This window comes from Sus scrofa, chromosome 2 (genome assembly GCF_000003025.6).
Source record: "Sus scrofa isolate TJ Tabasco breed Duroc chromosome 2, Sscrofa11.1, whole genome shotgun sequence".
In the NCBI taxonomy this organism is placed as follows: domain Eukaryota; kingdom Metazoa; phylum Chordata; class Mammalia; order Artiodactyla; family Suidae; genus Sus; species Sus scrofa.
Genome location: NC_010444.4, coordinates 95,009,540 through 95,032,255, shown reverse-complemented (window position 1 = coordinate 95,032,255; position 22,716 = coordinate 95,009,540). Strand labels below are relative to the sequence as shown.

Here is a 22,716-nt window from a genome sequence, read left to right as displayed (position 1 = left end):
TGAAAACAATTAATGCTAAGCAAAATATTGGATAATGGGAAAAATTATAGGGAAGGAAAGCAATTATTTTCTCCTTTATGGGTTTAGTTTTTCCTGTGCCTGAACATTAACATTTGCCCCCAGGACAGGGGTGTGTGCATGTGTGAGTGTGTATGCATGCATGTCTATGATTCAACAGCTACTCACTGAACATTGAGTGAAGATGTCCACATGCAACTCACACCATTTGAAAGACTCCTAGAGACAAAGCCTAGACCTTTCTATGAGATATGGAATGTGAATGCCAAATTGGAACTTCCTTCTTGAGCCCCCAGGGGGGTCTTTCCAACTAATATTTGCCAGAACATGCTTCTGGAAGTGAAGGAAATAGATTCTGGAGTAAAACTAACCTTTTTAGATAAGGTATAGAGTTTCTAACAGTGATTGGAGAGATTGCCAAGGAGAAACTCTTAGAAATTTGAGGATAGAATGAGGTTGGGAACTGGGACACTTCCCCAAGAGGACCCTCAAGAAAGGTAGAAATTTCCCTTTGGGCAATGGAAAAACCATATCTAACACACCCACTTACAATTCTTTCTCTGTTAAGGTTAGTTTTCAGATCCCCGCACTATTTTCCTAAAGGGACCTGAAATGCTTGAACATGACTTTAAAAAGTCAAAATACTCTTGCATATATTTTTTCTAATGTACATTGTTGCCTGCCATGCCTCTTCTTTCCATATACTAAATTAGATACCCTGAAAAATAATGTTTTAAAAATTAAACCTTACCATAAAAAAGGGATGGAAAAAAGAATTAGAAAGAAATAGTGTAGAATGTTAAAACTTTTGTTCCCAGAACTCACTGAACTTATTTCTCTTCCTAGCCTTCTACTGTTGAACATGGGCTATCTGATAAGCACTGTTAGAAGCTTGGAGATTTTGATGCCAATGAATCCAAGATTTCAAGTCATTTCAAGAAGAATATGAAATGGTTTTCATTTGGGAAATTTTGTTGGAAAAAGTACATGTTTATGTGAGTACCAATGGATGTTAAACATATGATTTGACCATAGCCCACAATTAGCAAATAACAAAGTAGGGATCTGTTCAGTTTTGTCAACTCTAGAACTCCTGCTGTACTCCACTATGGTGTACCACCTCCTAAATGTGCAAAGTTGGTCTGCACACCTAGGAGATCATAATGAGCTTATCAGTTCTCTAGGATTGTTACTGGACAGGGTTCTTGGCCTTCCTTAATCAATAGAAATTGATAAGAGGGCAGACAAGAAATTCAAGCAAGGCTTTACTTGGGGCTCCAGCTGCAGTTGGAGGTAGGGAAAACAAGTAACAGTTTCCTTTGCTCACTTGCCAAGGCCTGGAGCAAGCTTATTACTTCTGTGGGGTGATTATAGGGGTGGGTGAGCCTAGAGGTCAGGCAGGAGGGAATCCTTATGCGGTCTGCTCATTTCATTGGTGGTACTCTGTGTAGGGTGCATGTGCAGTACCCTGCTTTTACTCCTCATACCCAGTTTTTTCTCCCAGCTCTTCAGAAGTAGCATTTGGATTTTTGGTCTTTTTGTATCTTGTTGTCCATAATTTACTCCAACTGCTCATGTATGCAGTTATTTTTAATCCTTTATAGTTTCTTTGTATTTTGTTGCTTGATGAGATGTTTGTCTAGGAGCATGCACTGCAACAAAAGGTCGCAGGTCCCAGGTCCCAGCCTGACTTAAGATTTTGTACGGTGACAAGAAGCTGTGCTGGAAACCTGAGGGCAGGCTGGGGCAGCACCACTTCTTTGGAAAATGTGGAGCAGGATTCTGCTTATCAGTTACCAATCATATGAGGATACTAACACTTTTTGTTCTTTAGGCAGAATTAAGAAAGGGATATGAGGGCCTCAAATCTGACATGTGGCAAGATCCTCCTACCTGCAGCCCTGAGAAGCTGTGAGATTTAGATAGTTAATAAGTGACTGGCAGAAGAATCCACTGTATTCATTGCATTGACATACATATCAGAATGTTGAGTAACAGTAAAATTCTTAATGGAGGATATAGATTTCTTGTCATATATCATGTTTAATAGATGTATTTAATATTCACTATTGAATATTAAAACTATATTCCCTTGAAGCAATAGAGGCATCAAGAAAGAAAGAAAAATGACATGTTATCTTCTTTGACGCAGTGAACATTGAAAGAGCCTCAGAATAAATACTAATTTACTCATGACAGGTGTGCCTCGGGAAAGCAAGAGGTAGTTACTAAAAAAGCAAGAGCATAAGAAGAGGAGTCCAGCAAGCCCAGTTCAGTTTATGGTTGTAACACCAAATATGTAACCTTAGATAACCTTAGGTCACTGACTATTGAGAGTTAGCCACTCACAAAGCCACCCTCCTGGAATAGGAACCAACTCTAGGGTGCAGGACAATCCATCTGTATGAGTCCCACAGCTCCTCAGAGCATTTGGCTGACCTTGGGAATAGGGTTGGGATGTTCCATCAAGTGGAGAAATGGGAACTGAAGCCCTTGTGGCTCATGATGTGAGCTTAGAAAACACTGTATGAATGATACCACCAGCCCTGGCCAGTACCAATAACCAGAGGAGGCTTTAGAAAATTTGGAGAAAGGTACTCCAGAATATGAAGCCCTTCTGGAACTAAAAATATGCAAACTTATGCATATCCTACAGCTTCAGTTTTAATTTTTTAAAGCTTTTAGACCATAAAATCAATTTATATTTATTTATTCTTTGTCCTAGTTCCTCTTTAAAAACTTAGACCACTCAGAACTTAATGTTAATTGAAAATGTTTCCTTAAAAATATCCATAATTTTCCAGAACTTTGATGTCCTTTCTCTGTGAAAACAACAGACATCCCATGTCATTGGGATAAGAATTGATTCAGCCATTGAAACTATTCTCAGTAAATAGCATTTCAGTGTTTATCTCATTCCTATTTAAACACTCATATTTAATATTTGTGTTTTCAAATGTTACATGGATGGCTCAGCTGATTTGTAGTTGCTAATTAAGATAATTCTGTGGTTGATGAGTGGAATTTGTCTATAATAGATGTATTATTTCATTAAACCATTGGACTAACTTATATTTTTATAAGAGTTTGCTATAATTGTATCCATGTTTTATTTATTCCTCACAATAAATATAGCGCATATGATGAACTGCCTTTGACAGATGAGGAAATTAAGGAAAGTTACCTAAGGTTATCTAAGGTTACATATAATTATTTCATTTAATCCTAAAATCCTTTTATCCTCAGTCTTTTCAACCAATTAACGAAATGTCTGATGTTTTATCCTTAGTTAATATTTTAAAACATATGCTTAAAGGTATGGGTAGATTTAAGCTTAGGGTAAGGAGGTTGTCAAAGAAGAGGGTGGGTGTACTTGCAGATGTATCCGAAGGACATTGGATTAGCCTATAAATTGGAACAATGGACCAGGAACAACCAAAACCAACATTTTCAAGGACATCAGGTTTAGAAGTAAAGATGTGAATGTCCTCCTCAGGACCTGGCTTCTTGCCTTCTTTTTTTCTGGTTCTTTCTTGTCTTATTTCCCTGTCTGTCTCCTTGGAATATGGAGTCCATGATGAAATACCACTACTCCTGGACACATATTCTAACATCTTCCCAACTAGAAGTAAAAGGGCTCATCTCTCTAACTCAATTTTAGATTACTAGGAAGGCATCTGGTTGATACAACATATATCAGTGGCTCACTCCTTGGATTAATGACACAGTGTACTGTAACAGCAACCTTTGCTGAATGTCAAGTTTAAATCTCAGAAGGAAAGAAAGGTACTGGGCAAACTAAGCAATAGAATATCCACAACAATAGACTAGACAATTGTGGGTCCATTTTTACTCTAAAATTCTGAACTAATCTTAGCAATATCATTTGGGGGGGGTGCAAAGAACAGTTGTTATTCAAATGTGCAACTTGAGCACTGTCTAGGAAACCAGACCTCAAATGGCCAAGAGGCTCCTACTATTTATGAGCATGGCATTGAGGTTAAAAAAAAAAAAAGATGCTCTAAATAGCCAAGAAATGTATTCTAAACACATTGTAGTTATCAAGGGTCATCAACCTTAAAATATTCCTAGGAGTTCTCATCATGGTGCAGTGGAAATGAATCCAACTAGGAACCATGAGGTTTCAGGTTTGATCCCTGGCCTTACTCAGTAGATTAAGGACCCGGCGTTCCCTTTAGCTGTGGTGTAATTCACAGACGTGGCTTGAATCTCGCTTGCTGTGGCTGTGGCTGTGGCTATGGCTGTGGCGTAGGCTGGCAGCTATAGCTCCTATTAGACCCCTAGCCTGGGAACCTCCATATGCCATTGGAGTGGCCCTAAAAAGACAAAAGACAAAAAAAAAAAAATTAAAATATTCCTATCACTGAAAGGGAATTGCCTGGTAAGGCCAATCAAAGTAGTAGAGTTTATTATTTATCTTTAATAAAAAAATATTAAGTGTATCCAATATCACAGATACACTAATTGATTCAACAGCATGTTTGAATTTACGTTAGAAAAGCAAAACCACTTGTTTAGTATTGCACATAAAGAGCCTCTATATTCTGATTACGGATTTTGATGTTGAAGGTGCTCAGCTAATCGTGAGCTCGTTGCAATTATTAACACTTTCAAAAACATTTATTTTTCTAAACTTGAAAACTTTGGTAGCCTCTTTCACTAGAGACCATTTTAGAAAACTACTTTTGAAGGCTGAGTATACAAGACAGGACTGCATTTTTTATGACTGTACCAATTTCTAGTATTGGCACCTTTTTATTAGAGCAACATCAACATGTGACTATTCAAAACAAGAGCCTTTTCCATGTGGAATGACTCACTATTATCCAAAACAAAGGTTCATGCTATAGAGAAAAATGCAGGTTAAGGGGATGATTAGAGGAAATTCATAGTTGTCCAATGTAATGAGTACCAGCAACTACATCCACTTCAGTTGAAAAAAAAAATCATAATTGTATTGGCATGGAGATTGGTAGCCTGAAAATAAGGACAAATATACCCTGGTAGCCCACTATCAGCATTCCTGTCAGCTGGCAGGCACAAATGTGGAGATGGTTTAGCCATAGAGACCCCTTCTCTGGTTTCCCTGAAATCAAGGCCACACAGTATTCCTGGGCTCTAGGCACTCTTGCTTTTCACGAGCACCTTCCTCCATAAAAATAATTACACGTTGTATTTTGTCACTGTGTTGTTATAAAGATGAATATATTACTATTTCATATTAAAACATTTTCTTTGGGCTAAAAGTCTATTTTTAATTCTGACTTAAAAGACATTAAAACATATTCATGCACCCCTCAAAGCATTGTGGTCACCAGGCACTATGCCTAGTAGATAAGGTAGCCTCCCCTCAAATCACACCTCTCACTCTTCAAGGATATCCAGCCTCGAAACTTTGGTTCAGTTAGGCTCTTGGCATTTCTGGGGTGATAACTAAGACCAAAGATTCTAAAAGATTAGCCACTGAGTCCAAGAATCCACTAATTTAAAAAAATTGTGGAGTTCCCATTGCGGCTCAGTGGTAATGAACCTGACTAGTATCCATGAGGATGCAGGTTCAATTCCTGGCCTCATTCAGTGGGTTAAGGATCCGGCATTGCAGTGAGCTGTGGCATAAGTCACAAACACAGCTTAGATCTAGCATTGCTGTGGCTGTGGCGTAGGCTGGTAGCTGCAGCTCCAATTCAACCTGTAGCCTGGGAACTTCCACATACCGCAGGTGTAGCCCTAAAAAGAAAAAGAAAAATTTCAAAGTATCATCACCTACAGGCAAACAGTCCATTCTTTGCTGACACAAATATTGAGTTGAAAAAATTAGATGGAAGCTAAGTACAGTGTAGAAGCAGCTGTCCCTAGGGAAGCTTTCAAATATTCCCTTCGGATGGAATAAGTTGGCAGAACACAGTGTCTACTTTAGAATATTTTTAACATTTGTTGGTTAATCCAATGTCATATTCTGAACTCCAAGCCACCAAAAGATAAGCAGACACTTAGAAATTGTTTTGACAGAAATAAACATCCCTGCCCTAGGTAAGAAAAAGCCATTGTACATTTTTCATTTAGTCATTCAATGAATATCAATTAGTGACACTTCTATTAGTTCCTAGGAATATGGGTCCAAGGCTGGAGGAGAGAAAAACCTGGTGATTTTAGAAGCCTGCAAGTAATTCTGCAGGCTGAGTCTCATGTGTGTTGAATGGTAGAAGATGGAGATGACACTTAGAAAGGCAATGGTCAGACTTCGAAGGAGCTTGTATGCCTTGTTAAGGAAGTCGTTTGTATCCTAAAGTTGTTGAGGAGTCAAGGAATGGTTTTAACTGAAGAAATGGTGTGATTTAAATTTACAGTTAGGAAGATACTATAGCAGCAGTATGGAGCATTGGTTTACAATCTTGCTTTCTGCACAGAATTACATGTGGAGCCTTTAAACTTGCCAACCCTCAAACCCCACCCTTCCAAGATTCCTGTTCAGTTAGCCTTAGGTAGGTCTCCAAGGATAAGGGTTTTTAAAAATTGCCCCAGTGATTAGTCTAAAGTGTAGTCAAAGTTGGAGAAGCACTGCTGCGGAAGAGTAGAATGGAAGAAGACTTCCCAGTGCTAAGTGAGAGTTTAAGGAACTAAACTACTAGTATGAGAGAAAACTGAATGTAGGAACCAGAAATTTGGTTGGTTGAATTTACTAATTTTTGACTTTTACAATGGTGCATATAATGAAACTGGTGTCTCCAGGATCTGGCCACATGGCTCCACCCTGTGGATAAATTGTGATGTATCAAGACAGCCGATGGCTTTTTTCCTTCAGATCTCACCATTAACCTGAGAATATTAGTAGAAATAAAAAGCCAAAAATAGTGTGTTGGTTAGAAGAAAAATGTGTATTGGCCCCTGAAAAGATTTAGAGCTCAAATACTTCATTCAAATCTGATATAATACTTTACATGTGAAATTGCTTTATAATTTTTCTTTGGGTACAACATTAATGAAAAAAAGGTATTTCTAAGTCTAAAAACTGTTAAAGAGTAAAATTATCACATTTTTGGGGGGGAAAGTTATATAAAGAGTGTTGCTTTGAGGACTTGAAGTGCCAAACATTCATATAGGATTCCTTGAAAGTAGCTTTATAATCATACCACTCTCATTCTTGGGATATTTGAAATAATTCAGGTAGAAATCTTAAGGAGATTAGAAAAAGAGTAAAAGAAATTGATTAATTTTTATGACTGTAGAAGTTTCTCATCTTATTTAATTACTCACATAATTCTCTTTAAAAGCTTGAAATGTGTGATACTTAATGGCAAAATAAAACATCTTCATAGTCTGTAAACTTTCATACATGATTGGCTATTGTAATTTATCAATATCTCTTCAAGCAAATTCTGAAAATGAGATTATTAAACTAGTGAAATTAACATTGCATTTCTAATTCTGCAGACTCTAGACAGTTTGCTCAGTAAGCACTTTTTCATTTCATAATTAAGTGGTACTTTTCATTTCAAGGTTTGAACCAAGTTTAAATTTTAGTTTTATAATCTGATTTAATATATCAACCCAAAGATATCTATTTTACATCAAAACTATCTTTGTTCTGGGAGAAACATGACCCTCACCAGTGAAACGTATCAAAAATCTATCAAAGAAAAAATAAATTAGTTCTAAAAATGTGAATGGATAAGAGTATTGCCTCACTTACAGGATAATGACATCCTGTTGACAAAAATGTCCTTTCTAGAGGTGAGACAGTGATTAACTTAACAAATATTTTTAGAGTATCTGCCAGATATAAGATACTATATGAGCTCTCTGGTGATAGATGCCTAAAAACAAGATAGCTGCTTCAAGAGAGTTTAAGCCTTTGGGGGGCAGTAAGATAGTTACATTTAAAGGTCAAATGGTATATATACACAATCAGCTTCTACTCAGCCATAAAAAAGAACAAAATAATGCCATTTGCAGCAACATGGATGAAACTAGAGACTTTCATAGTAAGTGAAATAAGTCAAAAAGAGAAAGACAAATACCATATGATATCACTTATATCTGGAATCTGGTATATGGCACAAAAGAACATACCTACAGAAAAGAAACAAACTCATGGACTTGGAAAACAGACTTGTGGTTGCCAAGGGTGAAGGGAGGAAGTGGGATGGACTGGGGAGTTTGGGGTTAGTAGATGCAAACTACTGTATTTGGAGTGGATAAGCAATGACATCCTGTTGTACAGCACAGGGAACTAGATCTAATCACTGATGATGGAACATGATGGAGGATAATGTGAGAAAACTGGGTCCCACTGCTGTACAGCATATTGACAGAACATTGTAAATCAACCATGATAGAAAAAATAAAAATTCCTAAAAAAAAAAAAAAGGTCAAGGCAAACATTACATTAAAAAGCCAAAGAAGTGAGGCAAAGTAAGTGCAGTGAGGAAGGAGATATCACAGTCAGTTGGAATAGTTAGGAGAAGTCACAGAAGTAGCAGGGTTCAAGTTAGGTGAACCTAAAAGAAATTTGTAAAGGCACAAAGCTTTGGGGGCACTGTAGTCAGGGACAGTGACAAGAGCAAAAACAGAGAAACAGGATGGAACTTGCAGGTCAGAAGCATTAGCCTCATGTGGGAGCACGTTAGAAATGGAGAATCTTGGTCTTGGCCTCCTTAATCCCATTCTGCATTTTAACAAGATTTGTGCATAGGTTAAAAAATGTAAAGCACTCTCAGAATATCATCAGTAAACTTTTTTTTTTTCTGTAAAGGGTCAGATAGTAAATAGTTTTGGCTTTGCAGGCTACCCTGTTCTGTTGCTCAGCATGAAAGCAACATAGAAGGCAACATATAAATGAAAAAGCATGGATGAATTCCAAAAAAACTTTATTATTGTAAAACTGATATAGTTATGGATACCACAATTTGAATTTCATATGATTTTCATGTTATTGTGAAATACTATTCTTCTTTTGATTTTTTTCTAACCATTTAAAAATGTACAAGCCATTCTGAACTTGCAGGGCATACAAAAATAAACATTGGTGGATTCGGTCTGTGAGCCATGGTTTGCCAACTCCTATCTTAGAACACTGAACATTAGTAGAGAACTTAAAAACAAATTAGCCCTTCCATTAATTTTACTGTCTAAATCCTAGATTCTACAACAATAGAATAACTATAGAGGTTGGTATTTTTTATTACTCTATAGACAAAGGATACTTAATCTAATCATAGGAGAATAATATTTTTCTTCACCTTTTTTAAAACAAGTGGGAATTTGGTTATTACTAATTTTTTTCAAATGGGTATTAAATTTCACCATGATCATGGTACAAGTGTATAAACATAAGGCAAACAAATACTTAAGCATCTTCCATTATTTTCTCTCACAGAGATAACCTGGGATAAACATATGGTTTTCTTCAATCAACCTAACAGAAAAGGTAAAGACTCTCCTTGATAGTGTCATTCTCCCCATCACCTGGGCTTTAAAATCTATCACACCAAAGCAAGGGGAATGGTAGTTCTCAAAGTATGAGCCAAATTCCCAGCATCACCTGGGAACTAGTTAGAAATGCTAATTTTGAGGCTGGCCCAAGACAGAGGGGCAGGGGTAGGAGGACTAGGGCCCAGCCATCTATGTTTTAATAGCTCTCCAGGTATAAGGTGAACATTAAAGTTTGAAAACTCGGGAGTTCCTGTTGTGGCGCAGTGGTTAACGAATCCGACTAGGAACCATGAAGTTGCGGGTTCGGTCCCTGCCATTGCTCAGCGGGTTAACAATCCGGTGTTGCCCTGAGCTGTGGTGTAGGTTGCAGACGCAGCTCTCCCGCGTTGCTGTGGCTCTGGCATAGGCCGGTGGCTACAGCTCCGATTCAACCCCTGGCCTGGGAACCTCCATATGCCGCAGGAGCGGCCCAAGAAATAGCAACAACAACAAAGACAAAAAGACCAAAAAAAAAAAAGAAAACTGCCAGACTCAGGATAAATCTTGTTAAGAATCCAGATGCCTGGGATTGTACTCCAGACCTATTAAGTGGGAATCTCTGGTTTGCATTTTAATAGGCTCCCAGATGACTGTTATGCTCATTCATATTTGAAAGTCACTACTTTAGAGTTGCTGCTTCTCTTTCATCCCACCACCTCATCCAAACTGTAAGACATTACCAAGTCCTATAAATTTCGCATTTGCAAAAATTTCCGAACCTAATGCTAATGATCAGAAAAACCTAAGATTTTTATAAACAAAGATTTCTAGGCCTTGCTCTAGAATTAGACAGAGAAATGTATTACAGAAATACGTTACATCTCATGTAACATATGTTATATGATGCATATAATATACATGATATATTATCTCCCCATCTGGCAACACAGGAATTTTATATATATATAAATATATATTTTTTTTAGGGCCATGCCCATGGCATATCAAAGTTACCAGACTAGGGGTCAAATCGGAGCTGTAGCTGTTGGACTCTGCCACAGCCACAGCAACTCTAGATCCAAGCCGCTTCTGCGACCTAAGCCACAACTCACAATAGCGCTGTATCCTTAACCTACCGAGTGAGGCCAGGGATCGAGGAGCCCACATCCTCATGGATACTAGAAAGGTTCATATTCCACTGAGCCACATCGGGAACTCCAAGTCTTCGTTTTTTCATATCAACATGGCAGTTTTTTTAAAAAAAATGCCTTTTCTTTTTTAAATTTCTTTTAGTAGTACTCTGTTTTGGAGAAATTAGGTATTTGCTGCACACAACTCTTTTTCTTCTCTTAGTTGTAATTTGACAACTGGGTAAAAAACTAGGAAGGGATATTAGAGCCAATGCTAACTGTATAAATTAAATAGAATTACCAGGGGTTTAACTGTTTTTGAATGTCATTGCAAAGCTATATTTAGAATGTGAAAAATCTATGTCAATTGTACTGAAGGGGTAAAATTTCATGTCAGATTATAAAGACTGTATGTTTTTGTGAGAATAGACATGGTTTATTCCCATGCCCCACTATCACCTTTGTGGCCCTGAAATCAGAAACTATGTGGATATGAGTATGCTGATGAGTTTGGAAAGAGCTATAAATTAATCAGGGCACTTAATAAAATGTTTTTAGACTACAAAATTACTGGCAGTCCCACACATATTTATTGGTCACTCCTCCACCCAATTCCCCTTTTCCTCCTTTACTCCTAAGATCAGGGAGTCTGATGTTCTTTATTTTCCCCAAAACATTAAGATAACTACAGCAGAGTCTGAGGAAGAGAGAAGCTTGTCCTAAAGCAAAAGAGAGGAATTCCCAACACTCTCATGGGAAGCTTTGGCATAGCAAATAGGTAAGCTTAGAGCCTTTCCTATTTAACAACTATATCATAACAAAAGAGATCACGTTTCTTAAAAAAGTCACTTAATCTTTCCTGTTAACATTTAATTCTGGGTAGTACTTAATGAAATATTACATATTTGTTTTCAAATTTTTAACACTTTCATTACTCTTTTAGGATGTTTAGATTCTGTTTGGGGTTTTATTTTGTTGTTTTGTTTAAAGTATCTCCATCTAGTAGCAAGGAAATTGAGATTTAAAGGTAATAGTAATTGGGTAGGAGGAGTTACCTTGATGGCACAATGGGTTAAGGATCCAGTGTTGTCACTGCAGTGGCTCAGGTCACAGCTACGACACAGGTTCAATCCCTGGACTGGGATTTTGACATGCCATGGGCATGTCAAATTAAAAAAAAAAAAATGAAGTCCTTAGTCTGCCTTCCACTGGAGAAACTGCACAAAAAATTGTGCTCAACAGGCTGAAGAGGGGAATGTCACTCAGGCTGAATGAAAATGCAACATCTACCTTGCTCACCTTAACAAGAATAAATCATATATGAGCCTTAATGTCAAGGCATCAGGAACAGCTTTATTCTGTAGATAGTTAACTCAGCTATAATTCCTTCTACACCCCCCAAATCTGGTCAATGTTAATTTTCATGGACTAAGATTTGCTAAAGGTTTAAAAAAAAAATAGTTAACACCAGCAACACCAGGTTGTCATATTTGTCTTCCTAAATGAACTATGACACTCAGCAATTTTATTCCTATCCCTGTGGAAATCATATCCCACCATTTCTCTCAAATGCCCATTTTTATTTCCCTTTACATGAAACTAAAGGAGCTGTCATTGCCTTTCAGAAAAACAAAAAGAATTGACATAGTATACATAACTTTCATGGTTCTAAGATTTTATACATACATTCATTTATCTAAATCACTTCTTTTCCTGACTTTCTGTTTTTCCTTTTAAATTACTCTTTCCCATTATACAGTCTCTTTGGATGCTCACAAACCATTGGACTCATAACTTGCCGTATCCTTCCTTAACATCAGCACATTTTCTTTTTTCTCTTTTTCCCTCTTTTCTTAGCCAATGTACTACTCAACTTACTAACTTATGTTCAAGGAGTGTCTGGATCTCCGGTTATAAACTACAAATGGTGTGAGTTCAAGAAATTCAAATAACTGTAAAAGTCTACCTTCAACTGCACCCACCCAAACAAAACAAAAAAGGGGGGAAAAAAACTCTCTCTTTCATAAGGCTTTAAAAATATTTTCATTGAAAGCAGAGTTAGAGATACCATGAAACCTCTTTTTACCTATAGACCTTTTCAACTTTCTGAATCTCACTATCTTTATGTGCTTTTTTAATGTTTATTTTTAGGAAAACAACTTACAGTAAGTAAATCCATCCTTTCTAACACAATGTATGATGCACAGGAGAAGGTATGCCTAAATGGGACAAATATAAAATCAGTAAAGACTTTTATGTGATCAATGTAAATTCTGTATCTCAAAAACAATTTTGAAAGCATTAGTTTTACATATATATAGATAGATATAAAATCTTAAGTTTAATAACAGCTTGTTGTAAGGCTCCCTTGAGGGCAATAATAAAGATGGGAATCTCAAGAAAACCCTAAAATTACCACTACCATACATTGTGGCCTCAGAGATGGAAATGGGGGAGAGGATTGGCTAGTCATCAACAGAAGCAGAAGAAAAAAGGCACAGAAAATAATAGAAAGGGACACATACGTGTCACAACAGTGAAGGACAATACTCCTGCACTGCTTCTAGTTTTCCAATTAGCGCCCCAGACGTTCTTCCTTAAAACGGAAGGAAGGAATGCTTCTGCCCTAGGACCTTGACTGTTCCATCTGTTCCAATATCACCCGCTACATGATTGGTACTTCCGCGACTCTTTCAAGTCCTTGCTCAAATGTCACCTCAGTGAGACCTCCTCTGAACATTCTATTTAAAAGGTGACACCCTCTCACGTCCTTTCCACACTTCACTTATCCCACGTGAATTGCTTATGTTAGCTTCAACATAGCCACAAATTATTCCCTTTTGGACACCCTGCCTGTCGCTTCTCCTTTAAATCTTGTGGGGAAGGGCGGAGCTAGGACCGAGGCTAAAAGCGAGGAGGAGCCTTCTACAGGCTACGCCTACTTGCGTCGTGGGCAGCGGGCCAGCGATCCCGCGCGGAGACATTCTTCTCCTCTTCCGCTCCGGAAGCGCGACTGCGGAGGGGATTACCACGTGACCTTGACGTCAACGCGCCCGCGCCAGGCGGACCTGATTCCCTCGGCTTCCCAGGGGTCTTGGTTTGTGGCTTATCTGCTTTCCACTCTGGTGCGGCGCAGTTCGCGGTCCTCGCTCAAGGCCCTCTGGGCCTGGCCTCCAACTTAAGTATGTACCACAATAGTAGCCAGAAGCGGCACTGGACTTTCGCCAGTGAGGAGCAGCTAGCCCGGTTGCGGGCCGACGCCAACCGCAAATTCAGATGCAAAGCAGTGGCGAATGGGAAGGTAAGAGCTCCCGCTGCCGGCCCCTTACCTAGGTCTCTACGAGCTCTAGCCCGTCCCCCTCCGCCAGGACTCCCTGCACACCTTCTTCCTACCTGCCCCTGCCTTCTCAGTGCAGAGTGCGTTTATTTAGTAAACGACGAGCACTCTGCCGGATGCTCTGGGTTAGGGACAGACGAAACTATCCATCTTACAGTCAAGTGAAGGAAAGATAAAAAAGCAGTAACGGCAAAGAATACACTTTGTAGGATGCTAATATAATGAGGGGAGGGACTTTTCTCATCAGCTGTTGTGGAGAAGATGGGGGAAGGACCTTCCAGGTGGACAGAGCCACAAGTGCAAAGTAGAAGGTCAGTAATTGCAGGGCTGGTCCGTGGAACGCTCATGGTTCTGTGTGGCGGAAGCTGAGTACCTGTGCATGAAAGGCTGGAGAAGGTAGACAGGGGACTCGTAAATGGAAGTAAAGAGTTTAAAGTTTGTGAAATTTTATATTGGAAATTAACCCTGTTAGATTCTGTTGTAGAACGAGCTTTCTGGGAAAGAATGGATTGATTGGATGGGGCATGGTGGAGGCAGGGGGACAAGAGACCGTTAGCATGAACCAGTTGACCAGACAGAGATGGTTTGGACTGTGGCCTGCCAGCCACGTCCTTCCTGTTCTCCTTCCTCTTCGGTTTAATCTTTGCTCACAAGCTCCAAAAAAACACCACCATCCATTCTAGCTTCTGTGTCAGACCTGTTTTGATTCTGAGTACTGAGGTACCTTTACCTATAATTCACAACTTACTTCATATCACTTTGTGCTGCACAAAGTAATACATATTGTGCAAAATTCAAGTATTTAGTATGTGTGAGCTCATACAGCCCTCACAACTACTCCATGAGGTAGATACTGTTGTTTTCCTTGCTTTACATCTGAGGAAACTGAGGTACAGAGAGGTTGAATAACTTCTCAGGCTATATGCTAATAAGTGACAGAGCCAGGATTTGAACCCCTGGAATCTCGTTCCAGCATTCCTTCAGTAAACCACAAGGCTGTGCTGTCTTTAAAGTTAGAACCTGTGTTAGTTGCTTAGGACTGCTCTTAAAAAATTTACCACAAACTGGGTGCATTAAAACAGAAATTCATTGTCTAAAACAATGGAGGATAGAAGTCTGAGGTTCTGGAGGCTAGAAATCTGAGGTCAAGGTGTTAGCCAAGTGGTAATCTCTGTGGCTTCTAGGAAGGATCCTTCCTTTCCTCTTCCAGCTTCTGATAACCCGGGTGTACCTTTGCTTGCAGCAGCTAACTCCAATCTTTACATCCATCTTTACAAAATGTTCTCCATGTGTCTCTGTGCCCTCACATATTCTACTTATAAAGATACCAATCATACTGGATTAGGAGCCCATTCTACTTCAGTGTGACGTCATCTTAACTAATTAAATCTGCAGAGATCTTATTTCCTCACCTTCTGAGGTACTGGGGGCTAGAAATCAACACTTTTTTTGGCAGTCCTAATTAAACTCTTAATAGCATTAAATGAATATTTGTTGTAAATGTGTAGTGTTTATTAACTATCAAGTATAGTCTGTAGAGATTTTACAAAGGTAGGAAAGAGATAAAGTGTTAAGGATCAGAATTATCCTTGTGACACTTGTTGATTTTTACTCAAACCCGTGTGATTTAATAACTGACTGAGGGATATTGAAAGTTTTCCAGCCATTGACAGTATATCTTTATTGATTTATAAATAATGACATCAAACCTATGAACATATACACATGCTCCTCATGATTGCTTGTACCTTAGTGAGGCAGATATTCAGCTGACATACTGAGAAAATATGCAGTTATGGTGTAGTTTATTAAATATTTTCTTAAAAGCTATTTTGTGTAATATTAGCAATTTTCTGATAAAGGAAAAATATGGTATATTTCCTTTTGGTTGGATCTCTAAACTAAATTTAATCTGGACAAAGAAAAATATTTTAAGATTAAAAAATTTTTTAAGATTATCTAATTCATTACATTTTTATTCTAATTTTTGATTCAAAGGTTCTTCCAAATGACCCAATCTTTCTTGAGCCTCATGAAGAAATGATACTCTGCAAATACTATGAGAAAAGATTATTGGAATTCTGTTCAGTGTTTAAGCCAGCAATGCCAAGGTCTGTTGTGGTAAGTTATTGTAGTGGTGAAGTATAATGTCATTTAGCTAATTTCTGAAATCTGATCAATTATATTTAATTCTTATCTACTTTCCTCCAAAATATACTTTTGTTATATAAATATATAATTTATGTATTTAAGTTTTTGTCACATACATTTTTCATAAATGCCTTAAATTATGAACTCCTATGTTGTATCTCTCAGAAGTGTTTCAAGAATCATTTCATATCAAAAGAATTTTAAGGCCTGATACATAGATCATGATATCCTCATTTTATAGAAAAAGAAAAAATCAAATTACTTTCCCTCCAGATTCTCAATTAGTGAGCATTATAACTCCTACCTTATGGTCCCATGGACTAGTGCTTTTTAAACTCTTCACACACATGTGAAATAATGCATTTATTCATCATCTGTAATCCTATGCCCCAGCCAAAAGTCATGCTGTAATTTTTTAAACCTTGAGTAGTAGAAACTGGAGGTTTACTTTTGGGTGAAACTTGTCTTGTGGCTGTTTCACATGTATGGTTCTGAGCACTGTGTGTGTGCGTGTGTGTACGTACTCTGATGGGGTAATGGTGAGGAGAAACATGTAGTTAGAACTTTTTGCTATGTGGATTTACAAACACTGCCCTTCTAATTGTTCACCTTGTATGTTTTTATTGATAGAAATTTAAATTTAAACGCCTATAAGATAAAAAAAGAGATATATAAAATATTTTTTCTTATTATCACACAGTTTTGTTGTGAAGGTCAAATATGAAAGTCTTAAGTGAAAGTCATACTTTTTCAAGTTATACAGCGTGAATAATTTATGGTCCAATAGAGAATAACCCCCGAAGAAATAATCTCCATTTTTATAGTTGGGGAAAAAAAAAAAAACCTGAAGTATGTTGAAGATAGCAAGTCTGAAAGTATTCATAATGTTTTCTTTTTTTACTGCACCTTCATCTGAGAGGTCAGATTCATGAAGAATTTTATATGCACTTTCTTAGTTCCTGTCTCCAGATTTGGTCCTAGCTTTTTCTGATAAGAGAACTATAACATGAAGCGGTAGGTTTAAGTGATCTTTTCAGATAAACGAAATCCTTGAATGAACTTCTTTGTTGAATTTGTCTTTATATACAACTTGTTTATTTATAACTGCTAGTTTTGGTTTTTGTTTAACACAAAATGACAAAACTAAACTTTTGAAATATTTTAAGAGAGGAATTCCCTAGTGGCTCAGCAGGTTAAGTATCCAGTGTTGTCACTGCTGTGGCTCTGGTTACTGATGTGCCACAGGTTTAAACCTGGATTAGGAACTTCAATATGCTGCAGGGGTGGTCAAAAAAAATTTTTTTTAATAAATGTTTTTTTCATCCTAAAATAGGTAACATTGGTTCTAGCCAAATGACATAATGGTTAAAAATATACGCAGATCTTGGATGAAACCATTCCTGTCCCTTGTGAGATGTGTGACCTTGAGCAAGTCAGCCTTATTGATATTCAGTTTCCTTCTCTGTAGAGATAGAGGTACTTCACCAAGTTGTTATAAGAATTAAAATAAGATGTCAGTGTTGTACGTAGCACAGAGTCTGGCATGCGGTATGCTCTCAGTACATGGTAGATGCTGAGCAGAGATTGGTTATATCAGAGATTGGTTATATCATGGATCCAGAGTGGATTTAGAGAGAAGGCTTATTGCCCCAACCCTATTATTCCATCAGTATTTTACAGGATTGACTGCTTAAGCTGTGATCATATGTATAAATTATGCAAATATATGTAATTATATAAAATTCCCACACTTTTTAATTAAGCCACTGATCTCAGGAGGGATAACCTAGGGTGGGTGGAGAAGGACAACAAAGGGTCTTTGGCTGTGGTGTTTCTGTTGTAATTTATCATAATTTATTTTGATTTAAGAAGAATTAACAAGTTTTGATATTTTACATGGGTGACTTTTTCAAAGAAATCTTCACATAAATAAGTTTTTTTAAATACAAAATTTAACTTGTATGTACAAATAGATTCTGATAATATATGTATTTTTAATCTTAGGGTACGGCTTGTATGTATTTCAAGCGTTTTTATCTTAATAACTCAGTTATGGAATATCACCCCCGGATAATAATGTGAGTATAAGTCTGATTTATTGATTTACATCTAAGAAGACCTTTAAACTATTTGAGCATGTGTGTGTGAAAAAATGGCTTCCTAATAAAGGGTAATTTAGATGTGCATTCTATTCTGAACTTGGGTCCCCCTTTGTACTTCTTAGTATGCCTATGTAATACTTCCATCCTTGTAATACTGATATCATCTGAATTTGAAGTTATCAAAATTCTAATTCTGGTTTTTCTCAAACTAGCTTCCCTAATATTCCTCTCTGTTAGTGGAACCTTTGTTCTCCCAGTTGCTCTAAGAGTCATTTATGATAACTCCTCTCCCTGTACATGCAGTCAGTTTTTACAGGTCCTATAGGTCCATATTCATTACACTTGAACAAAGGTCTGTTGTGCTTCTGCTGAGCACTGTGCTTATCATTAAAGATAAAGATGAAATTCGTATGAGGCTCATCAGAGAGCTTGCTGTCAATCACATTGTCCCCATGTATTTTCTCTTTTTCATTTCCATTTCTACCAGTCTAAGTCAGGCCTTTGTTACTTCCAATCTTGATTTTTGTGATAGTTTTACTGCTAGTTTCTCAGTCTGAAACTTACGTAGTAGCCATGAGCGTTTCATAGGTTTGTTCCTGAGGTTAAAAATCCCCTATTTAAATGCCCTTGGTGACTTAACACTGATGGCTTTCCATAGGGTTTCTATGACGTACCTTTCTTTCTTCCCAGGTCCATATGGTACATATGTGTGTACTATTTTTTTTCTTTTCCATATACATTTCTTGATGCTGAGTATTCCTTTTCCTCAATTATTTTGTTTTTCTAGGTATTTAGGCTAAACTATATGAACTTGCCGTTAAGTCACAAATTGATGAATCCTGTGACAGTATTATACAATTCAGCCTAATTTTGTAGTCTCCTTATGGATAAATAAACAGGAAACTCTTTTTTTTTTTTTTTTTTTTGTCTTTTTAGGGCCACACCCACGGCATATGGAGGTTCCCAGGCTAGGGGTCAAATCGGAGCTGTAGCCGCTGGCCTGTGCCACAACCACAGCAGTGTGGGATCCAAGCCTCATCTGTGACCTACACCACAGCTCACCACAATGCTGGATCCTTAAGCCACTGAGCAAGGCCCGGGATCAAACCCGCATCCTCACGGATGCTAGTCAGGTTCTTTTAACTACTGAGCCATGACAGGAACTCAGAAACTCTTTTTTTTTTTTTTTTTTTTTTTTTTTTGTCTTTTTTGCTGTTTCTTTGGGCCGCTCCCGCGGCATATGGAGGTTTCCAGGCTAGGGGTCGAATAGGAGCTGTAGCCACTGGCCTACACCAGAGCCACAGCAACGCAGGATCCGAGCTGCGTCTGTAACCTACACCAAAGCTCATGGCAACGCCAGATCCTTAACCCACTGAGCAAGGGCAGGGACCAAACCCGCAACCTCATGGTTCCTAGTCGGATTCGTTAACCACTGCGCCACGACGGGAACTCCAGAAACTCTTTTTTAATCAATTTCCTGAGATACCTAGTGTAGCATTTGGTGAATATTGGGTAATTTTAGAACATACTTTTAGAAATATTTAATTATTTCTCAAAGTATATACATATTTCTCCCCTTATTTTTCCTCTAGGCTCACTTGTGCATTTTTGGCCTGCAAGGTAGATGAATTCAATGTATCTAGTCCACAATTTGTTGGAAATCTGCGGGAGAGTCCTCTTGGACAAGAGAAAGCACTTGAACAGATTTTGGAATATGAACTGCTCCTTATACAACAGCTTAATTTCCACCTTATTGTCCACAATCCTTATAGACCTTTTGAGGGCTTTCTCATTGATTTAAAGGTAATCTTGATATTAAGTAAACTGATAGAGTGAACTCCTTTGCTATGTTACTTAACCAAAAGAATCAAAATTTTGTTATAACTTATGATGATCCTGGTGTTATAGCATGGGCTTGCTAAAACATGAGTTTGACCTGGGCCTCTAGGGCAATACTTGTGAAACTTCATTGTACTTCAGAATCATCTGGAGGGCTTATTAGCTCAGATTGCCAGACTGCAATGGAGGATAGGTAAGGGTTTGATGAATTTGGTTTGGGACATGATAAATTTCCATTGCCTGCAAGACACTCAGGTAGGTAGATGTTTAGGTCTAGAAGTCAGAGAAGATGGATAGGCTGGAGGTATAGTTTTGGGCATCATTGCCCCAGGAAGATTTAAAGTGCGTCAGCCATTAGGACCGTTTAAAGGCTCGCTAGAGGAGTTCCCGTCGTGGCTCAACAGGAACAAATCTGACACTGAACCATGAGGTTGCAGGTTCAATCCCTGGCCTCACTCAGTGGGTTAAGGATCCCGACGTTGCCACGAGCTGCAGTGTAGATCACAGACACGTCTTGGATCTGGCATTGCTGTGGCTCTGGCGTAGGCCAGAAGTTACAGCTCCAATTCGACCCCTAGCCTGGGAACCTCCATATGCCATGAGTGCGGCCATAAAACACACACACACACACACACACACACATACACACACACACACACACACGGTCTCTAGAGGAAAACAAGAAGCCTGGGAATCTCCATATGCCACGAGTGCGGCCGTAAAAAGCACGCGCATGCACACACACACACACACACACACACACACACACACACACACACACACACACACGGTCTCTAGAGGAAAACAAGAAGCTCCTAAGACCGAAGGATATCGACACAGGTAGGACTTTTGGAGAAGTAAAGGGAAGTAGAATACTTATAAAGATGATCATGAAAAGCTCTCCAGTCCTGCTCAGAATTTAGACACAGTAAAAGTTGACAGATAATGTTTACTGCATTTAGTGCTAGAAAGGTGATATGTGAACTTGGTGAAATTAGTCTCCATTGAATGCAGAGGAAGAAAGCAGATCTGAGCTGGTTGGGGAATAAATAGAAGGTAAGAAAACAGGTATATATAACTTGGATTAAACAGCTTGTCTTTGAGGTGGAAAAGGAAGATGGGATGAGTGAGAAGGTGGGGCAACTGCTGGAAATTGAGGAAAGGAGCAGTTTTTGGTTGTGTTTTGTTTTGTGGAAGAAACAATGTAGAGAGCTAGTAGAGAAAGCTTAGTGGAAAATATGTAGCTCAAGTTTTTCTCTGGAGTATGGTAGAAGGGCCTGGCCTGGGATTTGAAGCAAGGTAGAAGAATTGGCTCTCACTTTTAATGAAGGGAAAGAGGAAAGCATGAGTAAGGATAATGTTATGCCTGGGGATTTGGTGGTAGCAGGTAATACAGTGTCTTCCTTTGTTATCAGCAGAGATAATTTTTTGGGAGCAGTGGAGTTGCTGAGAATTATCAAAGACATAGAGACAGGTAGAGGATGTTTAACATAATCACTGAAAGGTGGGAAAACACACTTTCTAAGGAATATTATCACAGCTATGCAGTGTTGAGAGCCTTGTTGAGGATGAGTGAACTTGGAATTTATAGTGATGTTACCAGACCACTTGGTTGCATTGTTTTCTCTAGCAGCACCCAGAAATCTGAGTATAGTTGCAAGCAGAAGGCTGGTTGTATTCGGCCACTATTGAAGTCTTGACAGAAATGTGTTGACTGCATATTGAGGCAGGGAGTCGAAGAGAGAAATGAGGATTTGTGGACACCAGTGAGTAGAAGAAAGTATAGGGATAAGAAACCAAATGTTCTGAGGAGGGTGTCATGGAAAAGCTGTGAAGTAATTGAGCAAATCTCTGGTCAGAGTTGGAACATCAGATTCGTCATGTCAGAGTTCAGGCATTTTGGGATAATAGTAAGACCTGAGTGTGACTCTACAATTGACTCTGCCTCTTTGGTTTCAGAGTATAGAAAAGATTTATTACTTCTTTAGGACTTGCATGGAGATATCTGAAATGTATCTGAGGGTTTGGGATTTAGGGTTCATCTTAAAGGGTAAGAAGAATTGTTAGGAAATAGAGGTGTCATGCATATTTGGGGAACGCATACTGAAATTAATGCTGTAATCCAACCAAGATTCATTCCCATTTACTTGTTTCCAAAAGTAAATTTTAAGTAGGAGAAATTTCCAATCAAAATGAGGTCGTATTTTGGTTCCTAAATGTGGCCTTACATCTGAATCACCTGGATTGCCTGGGAAGTATTTACCTGGGAATATGTATTTCTTAGGTCAGCTTGCATAGTCGAATCTCTTAGGGCCACCTGTCCTCTTGCTTCTCAGGTGGAAGGATAAAGAGAGGGGTTAACATGAATCACAATAGTACTGAGTACTATACTGGAAACCTTAGATCTATTATCTCAAAGCATGTATTTCTTACTAATGGAATGTGTTCAGAAGAGTTGGGAGTTCCCTAGTAGCTCAGCAGGTTAAGATCTGGTGTTGCCACTGCTGTGCCTTGGGTTGCTTCTGTGGCACAGGTTTGGTGCCTGACCTGGAAACTTCTGCATGCTGCAGGTGTGGCCAGAAAAGAAAAAGAAAGAAAAAGTAAACAATAAAGTTTGAAAGCCAATGAGTAAAAGAGTCCTAAAACATACAGAATTTGATGACTGTACTTTTGGTACATTCTGGTGCTGAATACAAAACATTGCTAC

The 22,716-nt window shown here is 38.3% G+C and overlaps 1 protein-coding gene and 1 long non-coding RNA gene across 17 annotated transcripts in view; both read left to right on the top strand.

The window, feature by feature from the left end:
- LOC110259418 lies at positions 141 to 11,585 on the top strand. The gene is made up of 3 exons (XR_002341805.1): positions 141 to 1,013; positions 9,416 to 9,466; positions 11,262 to 11,585. It is a non-coding gene; the product is annotated as an uncharacterized LOC110259418 (long non-coding RNA).
- The window catches only part of CCNH (cyclin H), a 38,116-nt gene continuing 28,602 nt past the window's right edge, over positions 13,203 to 22,716 (top strand). For 14 of the 16 annotated variants that reach the window (XR_002339834.1, XR_002339833.1, XR_002339832.1 and 11 more), the window contains exons 1-4: positions 13,203 to 13,881; positions 15,916 to 16,038; positions 18,073 to 18,146; positions 19,763 to 19,973. Coding sequence is in view for 10 of the 16 variants with exons in the window: in XM_005661543.3 (XP_005661600.1) it covers positions 13,765 to 13,881; positions 15,916 to 16,038; positions 18,073 to 18,146; positions 19,763 to 19,973 (525 nt within the window). In the remaining 6 variants the exon portion in view is untranslated. The remainder of the gene's footprint in view (positions 13,882 to 15,915; positions 16,039 to 18,072; positions 18,147 to 19,762; positions 19,974 to 22,716) is intronic. The other 2 variants (XM_005661544.3, NM_001166313.1) reach the window with 2 other exon arrangements.